This window comes from Chiloscyllium punctatum, chromosome 21, assembly GCF_047496795.1.
Source record: "Chiloscyllium punctatum isolate Juve2018m chromosome 21, sChiPun1.3, whole genome shotgun sequence".
Taxonomy (NCBI): domain Eukaryota; kingdom Metazoa; phylum Chordata; class Chondrichthyes; order Orectolobiformes; family Hemiscylliidae; genus Chiloscyllium; species Chiloscyllium punctatum.
The window spans coordinates 4566597-4588068 of NC_092759.1; the positions used below are offsets into that span (position 1 = coordinate 4566597).

Sequence of the window (21472 nt, forward strand, 5' to 3'; positions counted from 1 at the left end):
AATCCTGACATTTTCAGTGAGTGAGGGAGAGTTGGTAAATCCGAGTTCGTATCCCATTGAGATAGGGACTCAAAATACTGATATTCTCTGAGGCTGGGGTATCAGTGGAAAACCTAGTATTCACGATGAGTGAAAGATTTGAAAAATCTTAACATTCTCAGCAAGTGAGAGAAAATCCTTACATTCCAAGTGAGAGAAAATATACTGATTTTCCCAATCAAACAGCAACTTGGAAAATCTTGATATTCCAAGTGAGAGAGAGAGAGAATCCCTACATTCCCAGTGAGTGAGATGCACATAAAATCCTGACATTCCCAGAGAAAGAGACAAGAAAATCTTGACATTTCCAGTTGGAAAGAGAGAGAAAATCCCGACATTCCCTGTGTGAGTGAGGGAGGGAAACCCCTGACATTCGCACTGAGAGGGAAAGCCCTGACATTTTCAGTGAGAGAGATCAACCTCCATAAGACAAAGGTAGGCTATTCAGCCCATCAAATATGCTGCGTCATTCAGTTAGATCTATCATTCTCAACTCTATTTTCCTGCTTTTTCACCATAATTCTTAATTCCCTTACTGACTAAAAATCTGTCTATCTCAGCTATGAATATGTTTAATGATCTAGCCTCAATAGTGGTAAAGAATTCCACAGATTCGTTAGCCTCTGAAAGAAGAAATTCTTTCCTACCTCTGTCTGAAATGTGTGACTCCTTATTCTAAGATTATGCCCTCTGGTCCCAGACTGTCCCTCGAGGTGAAATAACCTTTCTGCATTTACCCTGCCAAGTTCTAAGAATCTTTATGTTTCAATAAGATCGCTTCTCAGTCTTCTAAATTCCAATGTGTACATGCCTGACCGATTCAACCTGCCCTCTTCAGACAGTTTGTCCATACCATATCTTTTCATTAGATCAGGGGACTGAAACTGTTTGCGATATTCCAGGACTCTTGTCTTGAATAGTTTTAGCAAAGCTTCCCTACTTTTGTACTCCATTCCTTTGAAATAAAGGCCATCCATAATTCCAATTGCCCTCCATTCTGATCATTCCAACTGAATGACGTTCAAGGGGATTAATGTCATTCCAGGACAGACAGCATTTCAGATCCCCACTCTGAAGACTGTAGGACAAAAAAATAGTCCAAGGTGATAGTGGAATGTACTGGTATAAAATTCTGAAGGGGCACTACAGGCTGAATATTGAGAGGATGTTGCCTTTTGTAGGGGTGTTTAAACTAGGAGGTATAGGTACAAAATAAGGGCCTCTGATGTAAGATGGAGATGAGGAATTCCTTCCCTGAAGGTCCTTTGGTCAGACAGGAAAGTGGAGTTCAGGGCCCAAATGGATCAATCATGACCTTATTGAATTGCAAAATAGTTTAGAGGGGCTGAATGGTATACTCCTATTTCACATGATATTATGACCTCACCGTGGAGTGTCAGAGCTGAGAGAATGTTGTTACCCTATTGGAGCTGCCATCTTTTGGGGAGACATTTCACCAAGGGCCTTGTTTGGCATCTTGTGTGAATTTTTTTCTTTATTCACTCGTGGGATGTGGGCATTGCTGGCTGGCCAGCACTTATTGCCTTTCCCTGGTTGCCTTTGAAAAGGCGGTGGTGGATTACTACAGTTCAAGTACTGTAGATTGTCTCACAATGCCCTTCGAGAGGGAATTCCAGTGTTTTGACCCAGAGGCAGTGAAGCAACTGCAATATATTTTAAAGTCACAATTGTGAGTGGCTTGAAGGGGAACTTGCAGGTTGTGATGTTCCCACCTAACTGCTGTCCTTGGTCTTCCAGAAGGAAGTGATTGTGGGTTTGAGAGATGCAGTCTAAGAATCTTTGGTGAATTCCTGCAGTACATCTTGTAAATTGTACACACTGCTGCTATTGAGCAGTGGAGGGATGAATGTTTGTGGATGTGGTGCCAGTCATTGGGTTGCTTTGTCCTGAGTGGTACCAAACGTGTTGAGTGTTGCTGGAGCTGCCTCTAACCAGGCAAATGGGAAGTATTCCATCATGCTCCTGAATTGTGCTTTGCAGATGATGGACAAGCTTAGGGAGTGAGGAGATGAGTATTCCTACCTGTGACCTGCTCTTGTAGCCATTGTTTTTGTGGTGAGTCCAGTTGAGTGTCTGGTCAATTGTAACCCCAATTATATCAAAATCTGAAAGATAATACACTGGAATTTAATATCTCCCAACAGAAGCTGAAAAAGCCCACCTTGAATGTAGGGGGGAAGTTGGCACCAAGTTATTATCGTGTTGAGTTGCCATAAAAGCTCCTAAGTGGGGGCCAGCACTCCCTGTCCTGAGGGAGAAGTTTGACAGTTTGGGTCCCGTACCTGAGACTTGAACTTACGCTCCATGTTGACTCTTGCAGCAACACTGCCAAGGGAGCATTGCACTTTTGGAGGTGCTGTCTTTCTGATGAGATGTTAAACTGAGACACTGGCCTCTCAAATGAACCTGAACAATTTTGTGTGCACATTTTATTATCTCCCACCCATCCCCCCCCCCCCCCCCCACCAACAACCCCACAATGTCTTTCGCCAATATATATACTTCAACCAACATCAGATTGACTGGGTATTGTTATTTACTGGGGCTTACTTTGCACAAATTGGCTGCTGCATTTCCTACATTGCAACTGATTGGAGTTTACAAAAGGATGTCACTGGCTGTGAAGTGCTTTGGGACATCGGTCTGTCATTTACATTTTTTTTAAAAATGTGTTATCTTCTTTGGTTAAACCTGGTTGACAGGAATTACATTATTCTCACTCCTTCCAGTCAGCTGTTGTCATACCGACTGCTTTGTGAGAAGTTGTGAACAATTTTCAATTTAAATGCCCTGTTTGCCTTGCAGTGGAATGTGGTGCCTGAGGGACTTATAAAGAAGGCAAGGCAGCTGAGGGTTAAAGGACATGGCATGCTAGGTCAAAAGCTCAAAGGTCACCTGGGTTAGATCTATGCTTGCTTGATATGTGATGGAACGACTATGAAAGTAGGCCATTCGGCCCAACAAGTCCAACCGATCCTCCAAAGACATCCCACCCAGACCCACCCCACCTAACCTATCCCTATATTTCCCATGACTAATCCACCTAGCCTGCACATTCCTGGACACTATGGGCAATTTAGCACGGCTGATCCACCTAGCCTGCGCATCTTTGGATTATGGGAGGAAACCGGAGCACCCAGAGGAAACCCATGCAGACACCAGGAGAATGTGTAAACTCCACACAGACTGAGGGTGGAATTGAACCTGTGTCCCTAGCGCTGTGATGCAGCAATGCTAGCCACGAGTTAGGAAAAGGGGAGCAGTGACTGCCTTGGCTAGGGCAGGGACAGCAGATACTTCAGAATGCTCCACCTTCCATACCACCTTCCATACCACCTTCCATACCACAATATATCACTGTTTCTTCAGCATCAATGGGTCAAAGTCCTCGATCTCCCTCCTCAAGACCACTACATCCCAAGGACTAGAGCAGTTTAAGAAGAGGGCTGCTTCAAGTCAGTTTGGAAGATAAATGCTGGCCCAACCAGTGACATCCACATCCCATGACTGGATATTATAAAAACCTGTCCAACCCAGAGGGAAATTCAATAGAAACGCAGAATATAAAAGCATGAATAGATCATTTGACCTTTCATGACTGCTCTGGCATTCAGTATGATTATCAGGAGGCTGGAAGAGCACAGCAAGCCAGACAGCAGAGAAGTTTGAGAAGTCAATGTTTCGGGTGTAACCCTTCTTCAGGACTGAGGGTGTGTGTAATGGAATGGCAGATAAAGGGGGGGGGGGAAGGAGGGTTTTGGGTGGGGAGAGGGGCTGAATGATGAGATAGGGATAGGTGAACACAGGTAGAGGGTACGACCTGGTTGGTCGATGGGAGAAATGAATCTGATTAGTGGCTGAAGGAAGGGTCGGTCAGAGAATTGGAAGGGAGGGGAAGGGGAAGGGAGGTTTTATGAAATTGGAGAACTCAATGTTGAGTTCTCCGGGCTGTAGGCTGCCCAGGCAGAAGATGAGGTGTTGTTCCTCCGATTTGCGGTCTGATTCGCTGTGGCGATGGAGCAGGCCGAGTATGGTCATGTCGGAGAGGGAGTTGGTGAGAGAATTAAAATGGGTGGTGACTGGGAGGTCAGGTTGGCCCCTGTGGACCTGGCTGAGATGCTTGGCGAAACGTGCCCTGAGTTTACGTTTGGTCTCACCGATGTAGAGAAGACCACATTAGGAGCACCGGATACAAAGTAAGCTAGGTTGTAGGAGAGGCAGGTGAACCTCTCTCTCTCCTGACAGGACTGTTTGGGGCCCTGGATGGAGGTGAGGGGGCCTCACCCCTCAGCCACTCCATTGCCACACCGAATCAGGCATCAAGTTGGAGGAACAACACATCTTTAGCCTGGGCAGCCTACAGCCTGGAGGACTCAACATTGAGTTCTCCAATTCTAAACAACTTCCATTCCCATCCCTCTACTCCTTTTCCAGGCCTTCCCATTCCTCTGACTGACCCTTCCTTCAGCTACCAACTGGATTCATTCATCCCATCAACCAACCAAGTCGTACCCTCTACCTATGTTCACCTATGAGAAAGTGAGGACTGCAGATGCTGGAGATCAGCATCGAAGAGTGTGGTGCTGGAAAAGCACAACAGATCAAGAAGCTGCCAAGAAGCAGGAGAATCGACGTTTTGAGTATAAGCTTTTCATCAGGAATGAGGGGAGGTCCTCTCCGACCTATCACCTTCATCTCCCACCTTCATCTACCTATCACATTCCCAGCTACTATTGCCCCTACCCCCCCCTCCCATTTATGTCTCAGCCCCCTTGGGCCACCACCTCATGCCTGAAGAAGAGCTTATGCTCCAAACCTCAACCCTCCTGCTCCTCGGATGCTGCCTGACCAGTTGTGCTTATCCACGCCACATTCTTCGATTCTGTGTTCACCTATGCCTACCTCACCACTCTTCCCTCACTCCACCCTCATTAAAAGGCCTATCTGTTATCCGTAGATTGTGCCCCCTCATTCTGGGCTTACCGCTAATTGGGAATGCCCTCCCTGCATCTATCCTGTCTATTAGAGTTTTATAAGTTTCTGTGAGATCTCCCCCCTCATTTTTCTAAACTCTAATGAATATAGTTCTAACTGATTCAATCACCCTTCATACACGAGTCCTACTATCCCAGTAATCAGTATGGTAAACCTTCTTTGCATTCCTTCAGTAGCAAGAACATCTGTGATTTTTTTGAGAAGATTTGTAGCTCAGGTTGTGATTTAGGTTGTAAGTTTGATCGCTGAGCTGGCAGGTTTGTTTTCAGATGTTTCGTCACTGTGCTAGGTAACATCATCAGTGGGCCTCTGGTGAAGCACTGATGACGTTAGTTAGCATGGTGGTAAAATGTATGAAAACAAATCTGCCAGCTCAGTGAGCAACCTTACAACCTGAGCTAGAACACGTTCCTCAGATAAGAAGATCACACAATACTCCAGATATGGTCTCACCAAAGCCCTGTACGGTTGAAGCATGACAACCCTAATCCTGCACTTAAATCCTCTCATTATGAAAGCCAATATTCTATCTGCCTCCTTCACTGCTTGATGCACCTGCGTGTACCGGTGTCTGGAGATCTTGTTGCATGTTGCCATTTCCCAATCTGTCACCATTCAGATGATAATCTGCCTGCCTGTTTTTGCTACCAAAGTCAATAAGCTCACATATATCTGCATTAAACTGCATCTGCTTATGTCTTTATCCACTACTTAATCTTCATCTTTGTGCCCTCTGCTATCTTCAGAACTAATTGTAGTACCTCAATGAGCTAACAGCTCCATGTCTACGAGAAAGTGAGGACTGCAGATGCTGGAGATCAGAATCAAAAAGTGTGGTGCTGGAAAAGCACAGCTGGTGAGGCAGCATCCAAGGAGCAGGAGATGTTTCAAGCATAAGCTCTTCATCAGGAATGGTGGGTGAAGGGGCTGAGAGATAAATGGGAGGGGGGTGGGGTAGCTGGGAACGCAATAGATAGATGAAGGTGGAGGGGTGATGATGATAGATCAGAGTGGATAGTTGGGAAGGAAGGTGGACAGGTAGGAGAGGACTTGCATGTCCTTGGCGGAATGGGAGAGGGAGTTGAAGTGGACTCCACCAAGGATATGCAAGTCCTGGGCCGCCTCCACCACCAAATCCTAGCCACCTGACAACTGAGGAGTCTCATCTTCCGCCTTGGGGCCCTCGAACCACACGGAATCAATGTTGATTTCACCAGTTTCCTCATCTCTCCTCCCTCCCCACCTTATCCCAGTTCCAGCTCTCCAACTCGGCACTGCCCTCTTGAACCAGTACAGGATTAGATGCAGGATAAAGCCCCCTCTACTCTTTTAAACTGAAAATAAAGCTGCCGTGACACTGTCATGGAATCCCTAACATATGGAAGCAGGGCATTCGGCCCAACAGGTCCACACTGATCCTCCGAGAAGCATCCCACCCAGACTCAATTCCTGCATCTCCCATGGCTAATCCACCTTGCCTACACATCCCTGGACACTATGGGGCAATTTAGCATATCTAATCCACATGATCTGCACATCTTTGGACTGTGGGAGGAAACCAGAGCACACTGAGGAAGCCCACACAAACAAGTCCACTTCAACTCCCCCTCCCATTCCGCCAAGGACATGCAAGCCCTCTCCTACCTGTCCTCCTTCCTTCCCACCTATCCGCTCCACCCTCCAGTCTGATCACCATCACCCCCCCCCCCCACCTTCATCTACCTATTGCATTCCTAGCTACCTTACAACCCCCCCCCCCCCATCCCGCCTTCCCATTTATCTCTCATTCCTCTTGGGCCCCACCCCACATTCCTGATGAAGAGCTTATGCTTGAAACAGCGACTCTCCTGCTCCTCGGATGCTGCCTGACCGGCTGTGCTTTTCCAGCACCATGTTTTTTTAGTTCCGTGTCTAGTATTCCTTTCACAGGCATCATCCCATCTGTGACTTCCAAACCACAAAAATACACAGCACAGCGGAGGCCATTCAGCACATCATGTAGGCTGCTAGCCATGTCATCTAACCTCTGTACCCAGGCCTTTGTCCATAGCACTGCAGGTTACACGGTTTCAAATGCAGCAACTCCAAGCTCTTTTTAAATGGGCTGAGAGTTTCTGCCTCAACCATCCTTAAAGGGAAATGAGAAATCCACCACCCTCTATTGAAAGAGCTTCCACTTTAGTTCTCTTGGGAACTCTATACTCTTACCCTCAATCTATGCCCCTAAGTACAGGAAAAACAATCCTTCCCAATCATTCCATTCCACCCCTCTATTAAATCACCCTCTATTAATGCTCCTCTGATCCAAAAGAAAGAGGTCCAGCCTATCCAATTTTTCTAGTGGAGCCTTGTGCTGTAAATGAACTGCTCCGTCGGAAAAAACTATGTCATTGAGTTTAGTACTGATTCCAGCAAACGCTGTCAAGGAAAGCAGTGTGATCTAACCCTGTTCTGTACCTGTCCTGGGAGTGTTTGATGAGAGCAGTGTAGAGGGAACTTTGTTTCGTATCTAACTGTGCTGTCCTGGTATTGAGAGTATTTGAGGGGGACAGTATCAAGGGAGCTTTACTTTGTATCTAACCCCAAACTGTACCTGTCCAGACAATTGATGGGGATGGTGTCGAGATTTTACTTTCAGTTTAAAGAGATACAGGGTGACTGCTGTATCCATGGGTCTGGTTACGGCGATTTCAGTTATCTGCAGTTTACCATGGCCCAAACATATTATAGGGACCAGGAGGTTGCCCTGAAGGTATGTTTCCCATTTAAGTGAATGGGTTTGCTTTTATCTGCAGCTTCATGCTTCTGTGGTAGGTCTTGGAAAGTTTTCTCCGCGGGTATGGGGGACTACTTTAGGGAGAGTTTTACTCTCTATCTAACCACATGCTGTCCCTGTCCTGAGAGTGTTTGATGGGGACAGTGTAGAGGCATTTTACTGTGTATCTAACCCCATATACTGTCCCTGTCCTAGCATTTGATGGGGTGGCACAGTGGCTAAATGGTTAACACTGCTGCCTCACGGCCAGGGACCTGGGTTAAATTCCATCCTTGGGTGACTGTGTGGAACTTGCACATTTTCCCCTTGTCTGGGTGGGCTTCCTCATTGTGCTCTGGTTTCCTCCCACAGTCCAAAGATGTGCCGATCACGTGGATTAGGCATGCTAAATTGCCCATAGTGTCCAGGGATGTATAGGTTAGGTGGATTAGCCATGGGAGATGCAGGGATTGGGTCTGGGTGGAATGCTTCTCAGAGGGTCAGTGTGGACCTGTTGGGCCGAATGGCCTGCCTCCACACAGTAGAGATTCCATGATAGTGTCATGGCAGCTTTTTTCAAAGTTTAAAAGAATAGAGGAGGCTTTATTCTGCATCTAATCCTGTTCTGAGCCTGTTCTGAAGAGTGTTTGCTGGGGATCGTGTAGAGGTAGCTTTGCCCTGTATCTAACCCTATGCTGTATCTGCCCCAGGAGTGATCGTTGCTTGAAATGTGAATGTGTTTTCTCATTTGGATCTCACTCATAATAAGTACATTTTGAGAATGTGACTGAGTATAAAACGTGTTCAAGCCTGTTGCTGTATAGATGATCATCAGTGGGGGGGTGGGGTGTCAAGTGACAGACTGTGATTGTTCAGTACCTGAGGGGCAATATTTTCCTCACGTCCTCCAGTCAGCTCAGGTTTCCCAGATGAAATGATGGCCTTTTCCTTGCTCCCAGTGCAGCTGATTCCCTCTTGTGTTTTCCCAAGAGTTGTGCCTGGTGCAGCAATATGGAATTTGTGCACAGCAAGCTCCCACAAGAGCAGTCTGGTGGATCACCTGACCACCTGCTTTATTTGTATTGATTTTGATTAAGGGATGCCTTTTGGTCATTGACACAGGTGACAGCACCCTGTTAGAATCGCAGAACCAGTACTGAACAAGACCATTTGGCCCATTATTCCTTTCCCAGCTCTCTACCACAGACGTTCAATAGGCAGTACTCCCTTGCCTTCTCCCCTGTCGCCCTGCATGTTATTTCTTCAGATAATTATACAGTTCACCTCTGCAAGCCTCAAATCAACTTGCCTTCTCAGGCAACGTATTCCAGATCTTAACCACATACTGCGTTTGAAAATAAGTTCCACGTGTTGTCTTTGTCCTTTTGCTGCACCCCTGAAATTGATGCCCTCTACCCTTCTGCCAATCTTCCAATAGTGAGCAAGGGGATCTTTTAGCTCTGACCAAGGGAGTAGATGGGGCACTTGGTTTGCTGCCTTTTTTCAAAAGCCAGAATGTGGGTGTGGCTGGTGCGGCCGGCATTTATTGTCCATCTATGATTGCCCTGGAGAAGATGGGAGCGAGCTGCCTTCTTGAGCCACTGCAGTCCAAGTGCTGTTGATGCATTCATATTGCTCCAGGGAGGGGGTGTTTCAGGATTTTGACCCAGTGACACTGAAGGAATGACGATGTATTTCCACGTCAGGATTGTGTCTGGCTCAGCGGGGAACTTGCAGGGGGTGGTGTCACCATATATTTGCCGCCCTCGCCTTTCTAGGTGGCAGAGATCATGGCTTCAGAAGTTTCTGTTGAAGGAATCTTGGCAGGTTGCTGCATTGCCTGTTGTGGAGTTGATAACGGAGGAAATGAATGTTGAAGGAAGCTGCTTTGTCCCGGATGTGTAGGTTAGGTGGATTAGCCATGGGAGATGCAGGGATTGAGATGCAGCTTCTTGAGCATTGTTAGAGCCGCACTCACCTGGGCAAATGTGGGGCTATTCCATCACACTCTTTTTCATACTTCATAGATGGTGGACAGTTTATGGGGAGTCAGGAAGTGAGTTATCACCACAGAATTCCTAGCCTCTGACCTACTTTTGAAGCTGCAATGTGTATATGACTGGTTAAGTTCAGCTTCTTCTTCCTGTGATCTGGGTTTTTCTTTAAGATTCCAGACAGTATGGAAACAGGCCCTTCGGCCCAACAAGTCCACACCGACCCTCCGAAGAGTAACCCACGCAGACCCATTCCCCTACCCTATATTTACCCCTGACTAATACACCTAACTCTATGGGTAATTTAGCATGGCCAGTTTACCTTTGGATTGTGGGAGAAAACCGGAGCACACTGAGGAAACCCACGCAGACGCGGGAGAATGTTCAAACTCCACACAGACAGTCGCCCGAGGTGGGAATCGAACTCTGGTCCATGGCATTGTGAGGCAGCAGTGCGAACCACTGAGCCACCATGTTGCCCTTAAGTGCCCTTAACACGGTTTCCATAGCAAAGCCAATATTTGTTGCCTATTCCTAATTGACTTTGAATGAGTGGCCTCCTTGGCCATTTCAAAGGGCAGTTAAAAGTCAACTGCATCACTGTGCGTCTGGAGTCACATCTTGGCCAGACCGGCTAAGAACGACAGATATCCTTCCCTCAAAGACCTTAGTAAACCAGAAGGGTGGTTTTTACAAGAATTGATGATGGTTGTCACGATCACCATTTCTGACACTGGTCTTGTATCCCAGATTTATTAATTGAATTGAAATTCTGCAGTTGTCCTGCCATTTGAATCCATTGTCTGCAGAGCATTGACCTCTACAGCTAGTAGACAACTGGATTGCTAGCCTAGTGACATTACCATTACACCACATCTTCCCCTTCTAGTCAACTGTAATTCCCAGGATATTGATAGTGGGAGTTTCAGCAATGGTAAGGACAGATAGTTAGGTTCCATGTTGTTGGAGATGGTAATTGCCTGGCACTTGCGCGGTGCAGGTGTTATTTGCCACTTATCAAGCCAAGCCTGGATTTTAGGTCTTGCTGCATTTAGTCGTGTATTTCTTCAGGATTTGAGCAATCAAAATTATGCTGAACATTGTGTAAATATCTGCGAGCATCCCTATTGCTGACCTAGTGATGGAGGGAAGTTGATTGATGAAGTAGCTGGAAGCAGTTGGGTCTACAGTGCTATCCTGGGGAAATGCTTTGGTGATGTCCTGCAACTGAACCGATTGACCTCCAGCAACCTTCACCACCTTCCTTTGTGCTAGGTATGATTCCAGAGAGTGGAGAACTTTTTCCCTCATTCACATTAACTCCAATGGTTTTCTGACTGTGAGATGTTAGTCAAATGCTGCCTCGATATCAACAGAAGTTACCTTTCTCTTTATGTCTGGAGTTTAGCTCTTCTGTCTATTTCAGACCAAGACTGTAATGAGGTGACTGGTGAAATTCCAAGTAAGTGTCAATGAACAGGATGTTGCTGAGTAAGTGCTGCTGGATAGTACTGTCCACAGTTCCATCCATAATTTTACTGGCGATCAAGAATAGACTGACGGGGCAATAATTGGCCGGTTGGACTTGTTCTTTTTGTGGACGTAATGTACACGGGCCACTTTCCACATTGCCAGGTAGATAGCATTGTGTCAAATTGTGTGAGGAGAATCAGAAAACCAGGGTTGTGTTCCCTGGAAGTTAGGTCAAGAGGTGACTTGATCAAAGCTCTCATGATATGAAGAGGAACAGATGTAATAAATGGAGAGGAACTATTCCCACTGGTTGGCGAGTCTGGGAGTAGAACTAAGGAACACTTCTACACACAAAGGATGGGAGAAGTTGAAACTTTCTTTCAGCAATTGATGCAAATCAACTGTGAATTCTAAATCTGAGTTTGAAAGGGTTTTAATTAACTAGGAAAAAGTGAGGACTGCAGATGCTGGAGATCAGAGGCGAAGAGTATGGGTACTGGAAAAGCACAGCAGATCAGGCAGCGTCTGAGGAGCAGGAGAGTTGATGTTTCAAGCATGAGCTCTTCATCAGGAATGAATGAGGGTTTTGTCCACCAAAGGGACTAAGGGATTTGAGACAAAGTCGGTTCGTGGAAGACAAGCCACAAGTGAGCCATACTGGATGGGCTGTATCACAACTCAGTTTTTTTCCCCTCATCTGGTGTGGCTTGGCTAGTGGTGTGGCAGGTTCTATGGAAAAGAAACCTCTCAGGAGTTCTTTTGTTCTGCTAGAATGTTGTTACGGCCTCATAGCTTTGTAGTATCTAGTGCCTTCAGCCATTTCTTGATATCAGATGGAGCTCATTGGACTGTCTGAAACTGGCATCTGTAATGTTGGGTCCTCAGGAAGAGGCCTTTATGCTCTGATGACACCATAGGAGCAGGCGAAGGGCATTTAGCTAAGGGACCGCTTTCTCGTTTTAGACTGTAAAGGTACCACTAAAAATACCAGGTGAGTTTTTGCAACTTAAAGACCAGGTTGATTGCATGGTGAACAATACAGCTGCACCAGATTTGTTACTTTTCAAAACAGTGAGGTGGACTCGTTTGAGAGAGTGGCTCTTTTTGAAAAAAGGAAAAAAACTGTATAATAACAATCTTTGGGTTGGTCCAACTGCGATTTGTTACAGATCTGTATGAGCAGTTCACTCAGAGACAACCAAAAGCACCTCTAATCATCTCTCTCTCTGAATGAAAAAGACAAAACTTGAAGTCTCTGAAAAGGAAGCGTTCTAATGCAAGGAAAGACTTAGGTCCATCTGATTTGTTATTAGATCAAAGATCAACCATTGTTCCACAGACAACATTCTGTCCCTGACACCAAAAATAATCAAAAGCAGTTTGAGAATCTATTCATCCCACCCTTGCATTCTGGATTCGATCGACAGGATTTGTTTTGTTCCAATGCATTTTCCCACCTCTAATACTTGTGTCCCAACTGTTTTTTTACCCATATTACTCACGAATGAATGTGTGTGTTTGGAGTTTTAAAGGGTATCGCTTAAGTTGTGTAGCAGTAGTAAGTAATCGATTTTTGTTTGCAATTTAGAGTCATAGCACAAAGTAGACCTATCGGTCTAACTCGTCCATGCTGACCAAGTTTCCCAAATTAAACTAATCCCATCTGTCTGTGTGTGGCCCATATCCCTCTAAACCCAACCCTCCACTCGACCTAAAGCCATGCACAAAGGGAAAACATTAGCTTCCTACAAACTGCAATATTTAAACTGACACGACAGACATAAGATTGTACCAAGGTATTTTTTTCAAATAAATAATACACACTTCCACATATAGAAATCCATCACCTTAAACTCACCTATTGCAGACTGGTAAGGTCAAAGCAAATTGCTTACATGATTATCTCTAATACTGTCAAGTAGTTCATACTATGTCAAATGCTTTTAGAAACGATAAAGCTTTGTGAAATAAAACTAGTCTGTATTAAGTTATCTGGCTGCAAAGTATTCCTTACATTGACATCCACCACATATTCCTTATACAGTATCTCTTGAACTTCTGCAGCCTTAAGATCGAAACTGCACATTCATTTGCAAGGAATTCATTGCATTAGTGACTTATAGTTTTCCTGATTCCTGCTTAGCTGAGTATTTCTTTGCTAAAAGGTTTAAAGCTGCTTGCTCCCCTGGATGTCACTTCATCACCGCTTTGCAGCCCCTCTCTCCCTCCTTTGCAGCCTTTTTCACTCCTTACCAACCACTGACTCCCTTTTTGCTGCCCTCATCTTCCCTTTTGTAGCTAAACTTGCCCTGTAGGAGTTTAGATCAGAGTGGTGCTGGAAAGGCCCAGCAGGTCAGGCAGCATCCGAGGAGCAGGAAAATCGACATTTCGGGCAAAAGCCCTTCATCAGAACGCTTCTCCTCAGATGCTGCCTGACCTGTGCTTTTCCAGCACCACTCCGACCTAAACTCTGGTTTCCTGCATCTGCAGTCCTCATTTTTGCCTAGTTGATTTTTGCCCTGTAGGAGTCCCAGCCTCACTACTGTCTGCCCACAGAATGCCTCCACCCAAGTTCCTAGCTTTGTTGACCTTAAACCCCTTATCAGTAGTAAATGCAAGAGAGAAACCAGGGGCAGCTCCTCAGAGACTCTGACAGCTTCATGTACGAAGGTGACTTCTCTCTCACTGGTTTCCACAATGGTTGAATTTTACCCGAATGTTTTAGGGGCTTTTGAGGTGAATTCAGTCTCTACTCCCTATATGTTTTGAGTACTGATGGATAAACATAACAAATACATAACAAGCTATAAAACAATGAACGTGGAATATGACCAGAAAATCCCGTGGTGTTGTTCAGAGTCAGATTCTGCGCGGAACTACACAGTGATGGAGGTCATTTGGCCAACCCTGCCGTTTCCCCTCAGCCACTCCTTTCTTAAGCATTTGTACAATTGTGATTACTTAATTTGTTCATGAATAACTTTGTCTGTGATAAGTAATTTCCCTGTTAATGATAAAACCTGCTGTGAATTACTTTAATCCTGAGTAATACTCTGTCAGTCAAATTGATCGCCATGGAGGTTTGATTGGGTGGGTTACATATTTGTGATACCTAATGGAGTTGTGGGGCTCAATTGTCAGCACACTCTTCCCAATTGAGTTATGATATATCCCATCGAGCCATGGCTGATATGTGATGAACTTCCACGAACCTGCTTTAAATCAGATCCCTTAGTGCCTTTCTCTCAAACTCTGATTTAAAATTCACAGTTGATCTCATATCAATTGCTGAGAGTTCTAACTTCTCCCACCCTCTGTGTGTAGAAGTGTTCCTTAGTGTCACTCCTGAAGGCCCTGGCTGTGCCCCTCCCAGGCTCTCCAGCCAGTGGGAATAGTTCCCCTCCATCTACTACATTGCTCCTCTTTGTTTCTTGAGAACTTCAATCAAGTCACCACTTGACCTTCTAACCTCCAGGGAGCACAACCCTCCTTTACCGAATCTCCTCTCGCAGTTTAAATTCTGGAGACCAGGAACTGTACTGCTGAATCTGCACTGTGTCATCTGTAAGGTCATTACTTCATCACAGAATCCCTACAGTGTGGAAGCATTTGGCCCATTGAGTCCACAGAGCGTGCTGACCCTCTGAAGATTATCCCACCACCCTCTGTAACCCTGCATTTCCCATGACTAACCCACCTAGCCTGCACATTTCTGGACACTGTGGGCAATTTAGCATGGCCAATTCACCTAACCTGCACATCCTTGGACTCTCGAAATCTGATGCCCTGAACTGCTCACAGTGACTGCATCTCCAAAACCAGGACTTTGTATCAATAAAATCTGTCTTCTACCCTTTGCATTATCAGTCCTTGATACCCATAGACCAGAGTTGCATTAGAGTTTTTGAATATCTTGAAGATGGTGGCGAAGTGCTCTTGGGGTGTTGGGAAGCTCTTATTTTTCACTTCTGTAAAGCAGTGTTATTATATTTGACCTTTAATGTCAAGCATTTCTTCTCCTCCCTCCCCCAGATAACCTGTTAGTGATCACTGTGGCAACCAAGGAGACAGAAGGCTACAAGCGTTTCATCCGGACTGCAAAATATTTTAACTACACTGTCAAGGTACACAGCTGCTGTAAGAACAAAAGGCTGGTAGTGGGGGTGGTTCGACAGAAGAACCTTTGCTGATGGATGTAGAATGGTGAATATTCATAAAGGACAATCTGACAGATTCTCAGTTGCTGATCAGTCCATGGTCATGAGACTAGCTTGGTATTCCAGATTTATTCAATGAATTGCAACCATGTTCCCCAACTCCTATCACTAAGCATAAGTGCAGACCTTTAGGTTACAAGTACAGTGGTATAACCGCATTGCTACCCATCCCCATTTCCTTGAAAAATGGTAGAGTGTGAGCCTGTCTCTGAAGTGGTGCTTTACAGTTCATACACTGCGTTCAAGTTGCAGTGGTAACCTGAACTTTCACATGCAGGTCTTTTTCCCAGGGGAGGGGAATTGAAAATTAGAGGGCATAAGTTTCAGGTGAGAGGGGCAAGACATAAAACGGATCTAAGGGGCAGTGTTTTCATGCAGAGGGTGGTACGTATATGGAATGAGCTGCCAGAGGAAGTGGTGGAGGCTGGTACAATTACAACAGTTAAGAGGCATCTGGATGGGTATATAAATAGGAAGGACTTAGAGGGATATGGGTCAAATGTTGGCAAATTGGACTAGATTAATTTAGGATATTTGGTCAGCATGGATGAGTTGGACTGAAGGGCCTGTTTCCTTGTTGTACAACTCTATGACTCCCATGTTTTGGTCTGGGGCTATAGATAATGATGGTAGAGATTCTGACTTCCTTTCCATCGTTTGGCTGACCAGGAATTTTTTTCCCAGGCAAACCTCTCCTCTTCCATTGGTGTGAGTTCAAAGGACTTCTCGTTTGCTGCTCAACCTGTTTGGCTACATTATGAATGCACTTTCCTTGTCCATTAAGTCCTGGAGTGGGATTTGAATCCAGAGCTTCAGGCTCTAGAGGCACCCACTGCAGCACAACAGCCCTCACTCCCTCCCATATCGCTGAAATGAAAGACCTTGGATCTACAGACAGTAAGCTTGATGGCAGCAATTGGAATGATGATGAATCAAAAACATCACAGAGAATTATCTAGAAACTAAACTATAATAGCTCAAGTTCAAAGAAGGAATCTACGTTTGACTAATTCCACTGAACTTGAGAAGCAATAACAGTAAATGTATCCGATTTACAAGTTCATAAATATCTTCGATGGCACAGACCATTGACAAAAGTCACAACTTGTGGAATCAGGGGACAGATCAATTGGAAAGCAAGTCAGCTACAAGGCAGAAAACTGAGAGTAAGGGATGAAAGTAATTACTGAAATTCGAAGGTAAAGTAATATGCCACACAGGTGGAGTTACTATGATTCACCATTTACCTAAATGGTTAGGGAATTGGAAGAACAATTTCAAAATTTGTGGATGCCTTCAAATTGGGGAAGTTTAGTGAGGATGTGCAAAAGCATCAATCAAATCATCCCTCACTATCCTAAACTCCAGTGAAAGCAAGCCCACCCTGTCCAATCTCTCATCCTAAGATAACCTGCTCATTCCAGATATGACAATAGGGCAGCTACTCATAGATCATGGAATCCTAATAGTGTGGAAACAGACCATTCAGCCCATTGAGTCCACATCGACTCCAAAGAGCGTCCCACCCAGACTCACCCCATAACCCTGCATTTCCCATGGCTACTGCACCTAGTCTGCACATCCCTGAACACTATGGGCAATTTAGCATGGCCAATCCATCTAAACCTGCACATCTTTGGACTTTGTGAGGAAACTGGAACAAACCCACGCAGACTCGGGGATAAGGTGCAAACTCCACCTAGACAGTCGCCAGAGGATGGAATTGAACCCAGGGCCCAGGTGCTGTAAGGCAGCAGTGCTGACTGCTGAGTCACAGTGCTGTCATGATGATGGATGACTATTGACTCCTCATCCATTTGCAAGTTAGATTTTGTTCCTTCTAAGATCAAGAATGCTTTGTTTTCCGTAACAGTACAGTTGATAACAGTGCAGGTGACACTGGATAAATTGATGTCACTTTTTCAGAGAGGGGGCGTCAGTGATTGGCTGTGCTTTTCCAGCGCCACATTATTTGACTCTGAGCTCCAGCATTTGCAGTCCTCACTTTCTCTCTGTTTATCTCGAACATAAGAACTAGGAACAGGAGTCGGCGATCTGGCCCTTCGAGCCTGCTCCGCCATTCAGTAAGATCATGACGGATTTTTTTTTTGCAGACTCCGATTCACTTACCCACTCTCTCACTGTATCCCTTAATTCCTTTATTGTTCAAAAAAAAATTAGCTTTAAAAACGTTTACTGAAGTAGTGTCAACTACTTCACTGGGGAAGGAATTCCATAGATTTATGACTTTCTGGGTGAAGAAGTTTCTCCTCAATTCCATCCTAAACCTGCTCCCTCTAATCTTGAGGCTTTACCCTTTTGACCTAGTTTCATCTGCCAGTGGAAATATCCTCTCTACTTCTATCTTATTGATTCCCTTCATAATTTTATACGCTCCGATAAGATCCCCCCCCTCATTCTTCTGAATTCCAATGAATATGAACCCAGTCTACTCAGACTGTCTTCATAAGCCAACCTCCTCAACTCTGGAATCAACTGAGTGAACCTCCTCTGGCTTCCCCCCCCGCCTCCCCCCCCCCCCCCCCCCCCCCACACACACACACACACACACACACACACACACACAGTACCAGTCCATCCTTTCTTAACTAAGGAGTCCAAAACTGTGCACAGTACTCTAGGTGTGGCCTCACTAGCACCCTGTACAGCTGTAGCATAACCTCCCTGCTTTATAACTCAATCCCTTCAGCAATGAAGGACCAAATTCCATTTACCTTCCTAATTACTTGTTGTATCTGCAAACCAACCTTCTGTGACCTAGGTCCCTCTGCATGGCAGCACACTGCAACCTTTTACCATTCAAGTAATAGTCCTTTTTACTTGTACTCTTAACAAAATGGATGACCTTCACATTTATTAACATTGTATTCCATCTGCCAGACCTTGTCCACTCACTCAAAGTATCTATGTACCTCTGCAAAGTTTCACAGTCCTCTGTACACTTTGCTCTGCTACTCATCTTAGTGTCATCGGCAAACTTTGACACACTACATGTGGTCCCCAACTCCAAATCATCTATATAAATTGTAAATAATTGTGATCCCAACACCGATCCATGAGGCCCACCACTAGTCACTGATTGCCAGTCAGAATAGCATTCGTTTACTTCTTGTTAATCAACTAATCCTCGACCCATGCTAATACTTTACCCGTCACACCATGCATCCTTATCTTATGTAGCAGCCTCTTGTGCAGCACATTGTCAAAGGTCTTTTGGAAATCTAGGTACACCATATTCACTGGCTCCCCATTGTCTACCTTGCTCGTGGTGTCTGCGTAGAATTCCAAAAGGTTTGTTAAGCATAACCTGCCCATCATGAACCCATGCTGTGTCTGCCCAACGGGACAATTTCTATTGAGATGCCTTGCCATTTCTTCCTTGATAATAGACTCAAGCATCTTCCCCACTACAGAGGTTAAGCTAACCTGTCTATAACTCCCCACCTTTATCTACCTCCCTTTTTAATCAGTGGCATCACATTTGCTGTTTTCTAATCAGCTGGGACTGCCCCAGAGTCCAGAAAATTTTGGAAAACTGCTACCAGTGCACTTGCTATTTTTCCTGCCATCTCTTTTAATACCCTGGGATGCATTCCATCAGGGTCAGGAGACTTGTCTATTCTTAGCTCCATTCCAGGTCCTCACCTACCTTCATCTCTTTGTCAATTATTGGCCTGTTTTATTTGTAGGTGAGTTACTGCTGTAGCACACATGCTATTCAGGAAATACCAAAATACAAAGAAAAAATTCAGCTTTAACAAGGACCCTGATCTCCAACAGAAATGTGAGGGCTTTGGAGAAGATCCAGAATATTCACAAGAATGGTCTAAGGGATGAGGACCTTCATCTCCATGCAGAGGTTGGACAAGCTGAGACTGTTATCCTACATGAAGAGAAGGCCGAGAGGAGATTAGATAGAGGTGTTTAAAATCTTGAGGGGATTAGACAGAGTCGAGGAGGAGAAACTATTCCTGTTGGTGGAAGGATCAGGAGTCAGAGGGCTCAGTTTTAAGATGATTGTTAAATGAAGCAATGGAGACACAAGGGGAAAATGTTTTATGGCAAGTGGTTCAGATCTTGATAATGCTGCCTGACAGTGTGGTGGAGGCAGGTTAAATTGAGGCATTCAAGAGGAAATAGGATGATTGGAAAGAATGTGCAAGGTTATGGGGAGAAAGTGAAGGAATGGCTTCAGGTGTGTTGGAGACATGGAACCCACAGGATGGGCTGAATGGCCTTCTCTTGTGCTGTAACAGTTCTGCAGGGAAGCTTGTAAAATATCCCAAATGGGGTGCTGGAACACCAGGGTGGAAAAGATACTGAATCACAAAGTAACACAGGGCTAATGAGACCATTACATAAAATAAAGGGAATTATACCTTTATTCAAAGGATAGCTATTGAGTATGTCTCATTTTCTCTTCCTTATTCTTAGACCCTGGGACTAGGCCAAGAGTGGAAGGGAGGTGATGTGGCTCGGACAGTGGGAGGTGGCCAGAAAGTGCGGTGGCTACAAAAGGAAATGGCAAAGCATGAAGCCCAGGAGGACCTGATCGTGATGTTTGTTGACAGGTAGGTTTGGGGGTGCCATGTGGCAGATACAGTTGGCTGTAGGGCAACCCTGGGAGAGCCAGCTGGTTCCTGGGTCAGCCTAGGAGAGCACGGGTGTCTCCAGGCTGGGGGTAAGGTGTCACCAGGCTTGTATTCCAATGTAAACTTGGTACATTGTGCAGTTCTGCATTAGGTCATGTGAGCAGCCTCTCCATTTTGTTTAACATTGAGAAATGGCTTCCCTCCCGCTGCTGCCTCCATTCTCACACACCATAATCATACACAGACATATACGAACAAACACAAGTGCACACTACCCCGCCTGCGTACACACAGGTGCATGCACACACAGTTATGATCTTAGCTGATGGGAATACTGGGCAGTTCAGATTTCAGAGTGAAATGCGGGAAAAGGCTTTTATTCTTTTTGTTTCCTGGGTTGATCAATCATTGAACAAATTCACAAGAGGTTACTGGTGTCGAGTCGTAGAGTCATACCGCAAGGAAACAGACTCTCCAGTCCAATGTCGAACATCATCTCAAACTAGACCAGTTCTGCCTGTCTACTCCTGGCCCATATCCCTCTGAACCTTTTTGGTTCATGTACTGATCCAAATGTCTTTTAAATGTTGTAATTGTACCCACATCCGCCACTTCCTCAGGACATTTAATCCACATGTAAACCATCTTCCGTGTAAAAGATTTGGCTTTTTAAAATCTTTATCCTCTCTACCCCTAGTCTTGAAATCCCCCATCTTAGGAAAAAGACAGCTACCATTAACTCGATCTATACCCTACATTATCTGATAAACCTCTATATGGTCGTCTCTCAGCCACCTACGCTCTAGTGATGAAAGACCTAGCCTGGCCATCCTTTCTTTATAGCTCAAACCTTGCTAAACTATACACGTTTAGGGGCGCTAGCAAGTCACTTAGCTAGAATCACTTGATTTCTCGGGAATGTTGACTTTAAGCCCACTGTTCAAAAATAATCTGAACTTTTTTAAAAAAAAGTTCAGATCAGTCCTTTACAGAACTGAAGACTGAAATCCATTCTTCCTCAACCTTAGACCACAAGTTGCTAAATAATAACAAAATCAGAAATTGCTGGAGAAATTCAGCAAGTGTGGCAGCATCTATGGAGACAAAGCGGAGTTAATATTTTGAGTCCAGCGACCCTTATTCAGAATGCAGTTTCTCCAACGTTTTCTGTTTTTGTTTCAGATCTTCAAAATCTGCGCATAGAGTCATAGAGATGTACAGCACGGAAACAGACCCTTCGGTCCAACCCGTCCATTCCGACCAGATATCCCAACCCAATCTAGTCCCACCTGCCAGCACCCAGCTCATATCCCTCCAAACCCTTCCTATTCATAGACCCATCCAAATGCCTTTGTTGTAATTGTA

General features: G+C 45.1%; 1 protein-coding gene across 1 annotated transcript in view; it reads left to right on the plus strand.

Annotated features, from left to right (window-relative positions):
• LOC140492538 (multifunctional procollagen lysine hydroxylase and glycosyltransferase LH3-like) overlaps positions 1-21472 on the plus strand; it is a 79535-nt gene that overhangs the window by 1047 nt on the left and 57016 nt on the right. Inside the window, exons 2-3 of the mRNA XM_072591477.1 lie at positions 15310-15401; positions 19950-20086. Of these exons, the coding sequence (XP_072447578.1) occupies positions 15310-15401; positions 19950-20086 (229 nt within the window). The remainder of the gene's footprint in view (positions 1-15309; positions 15402-19949; positions 20087-21472) is intronic.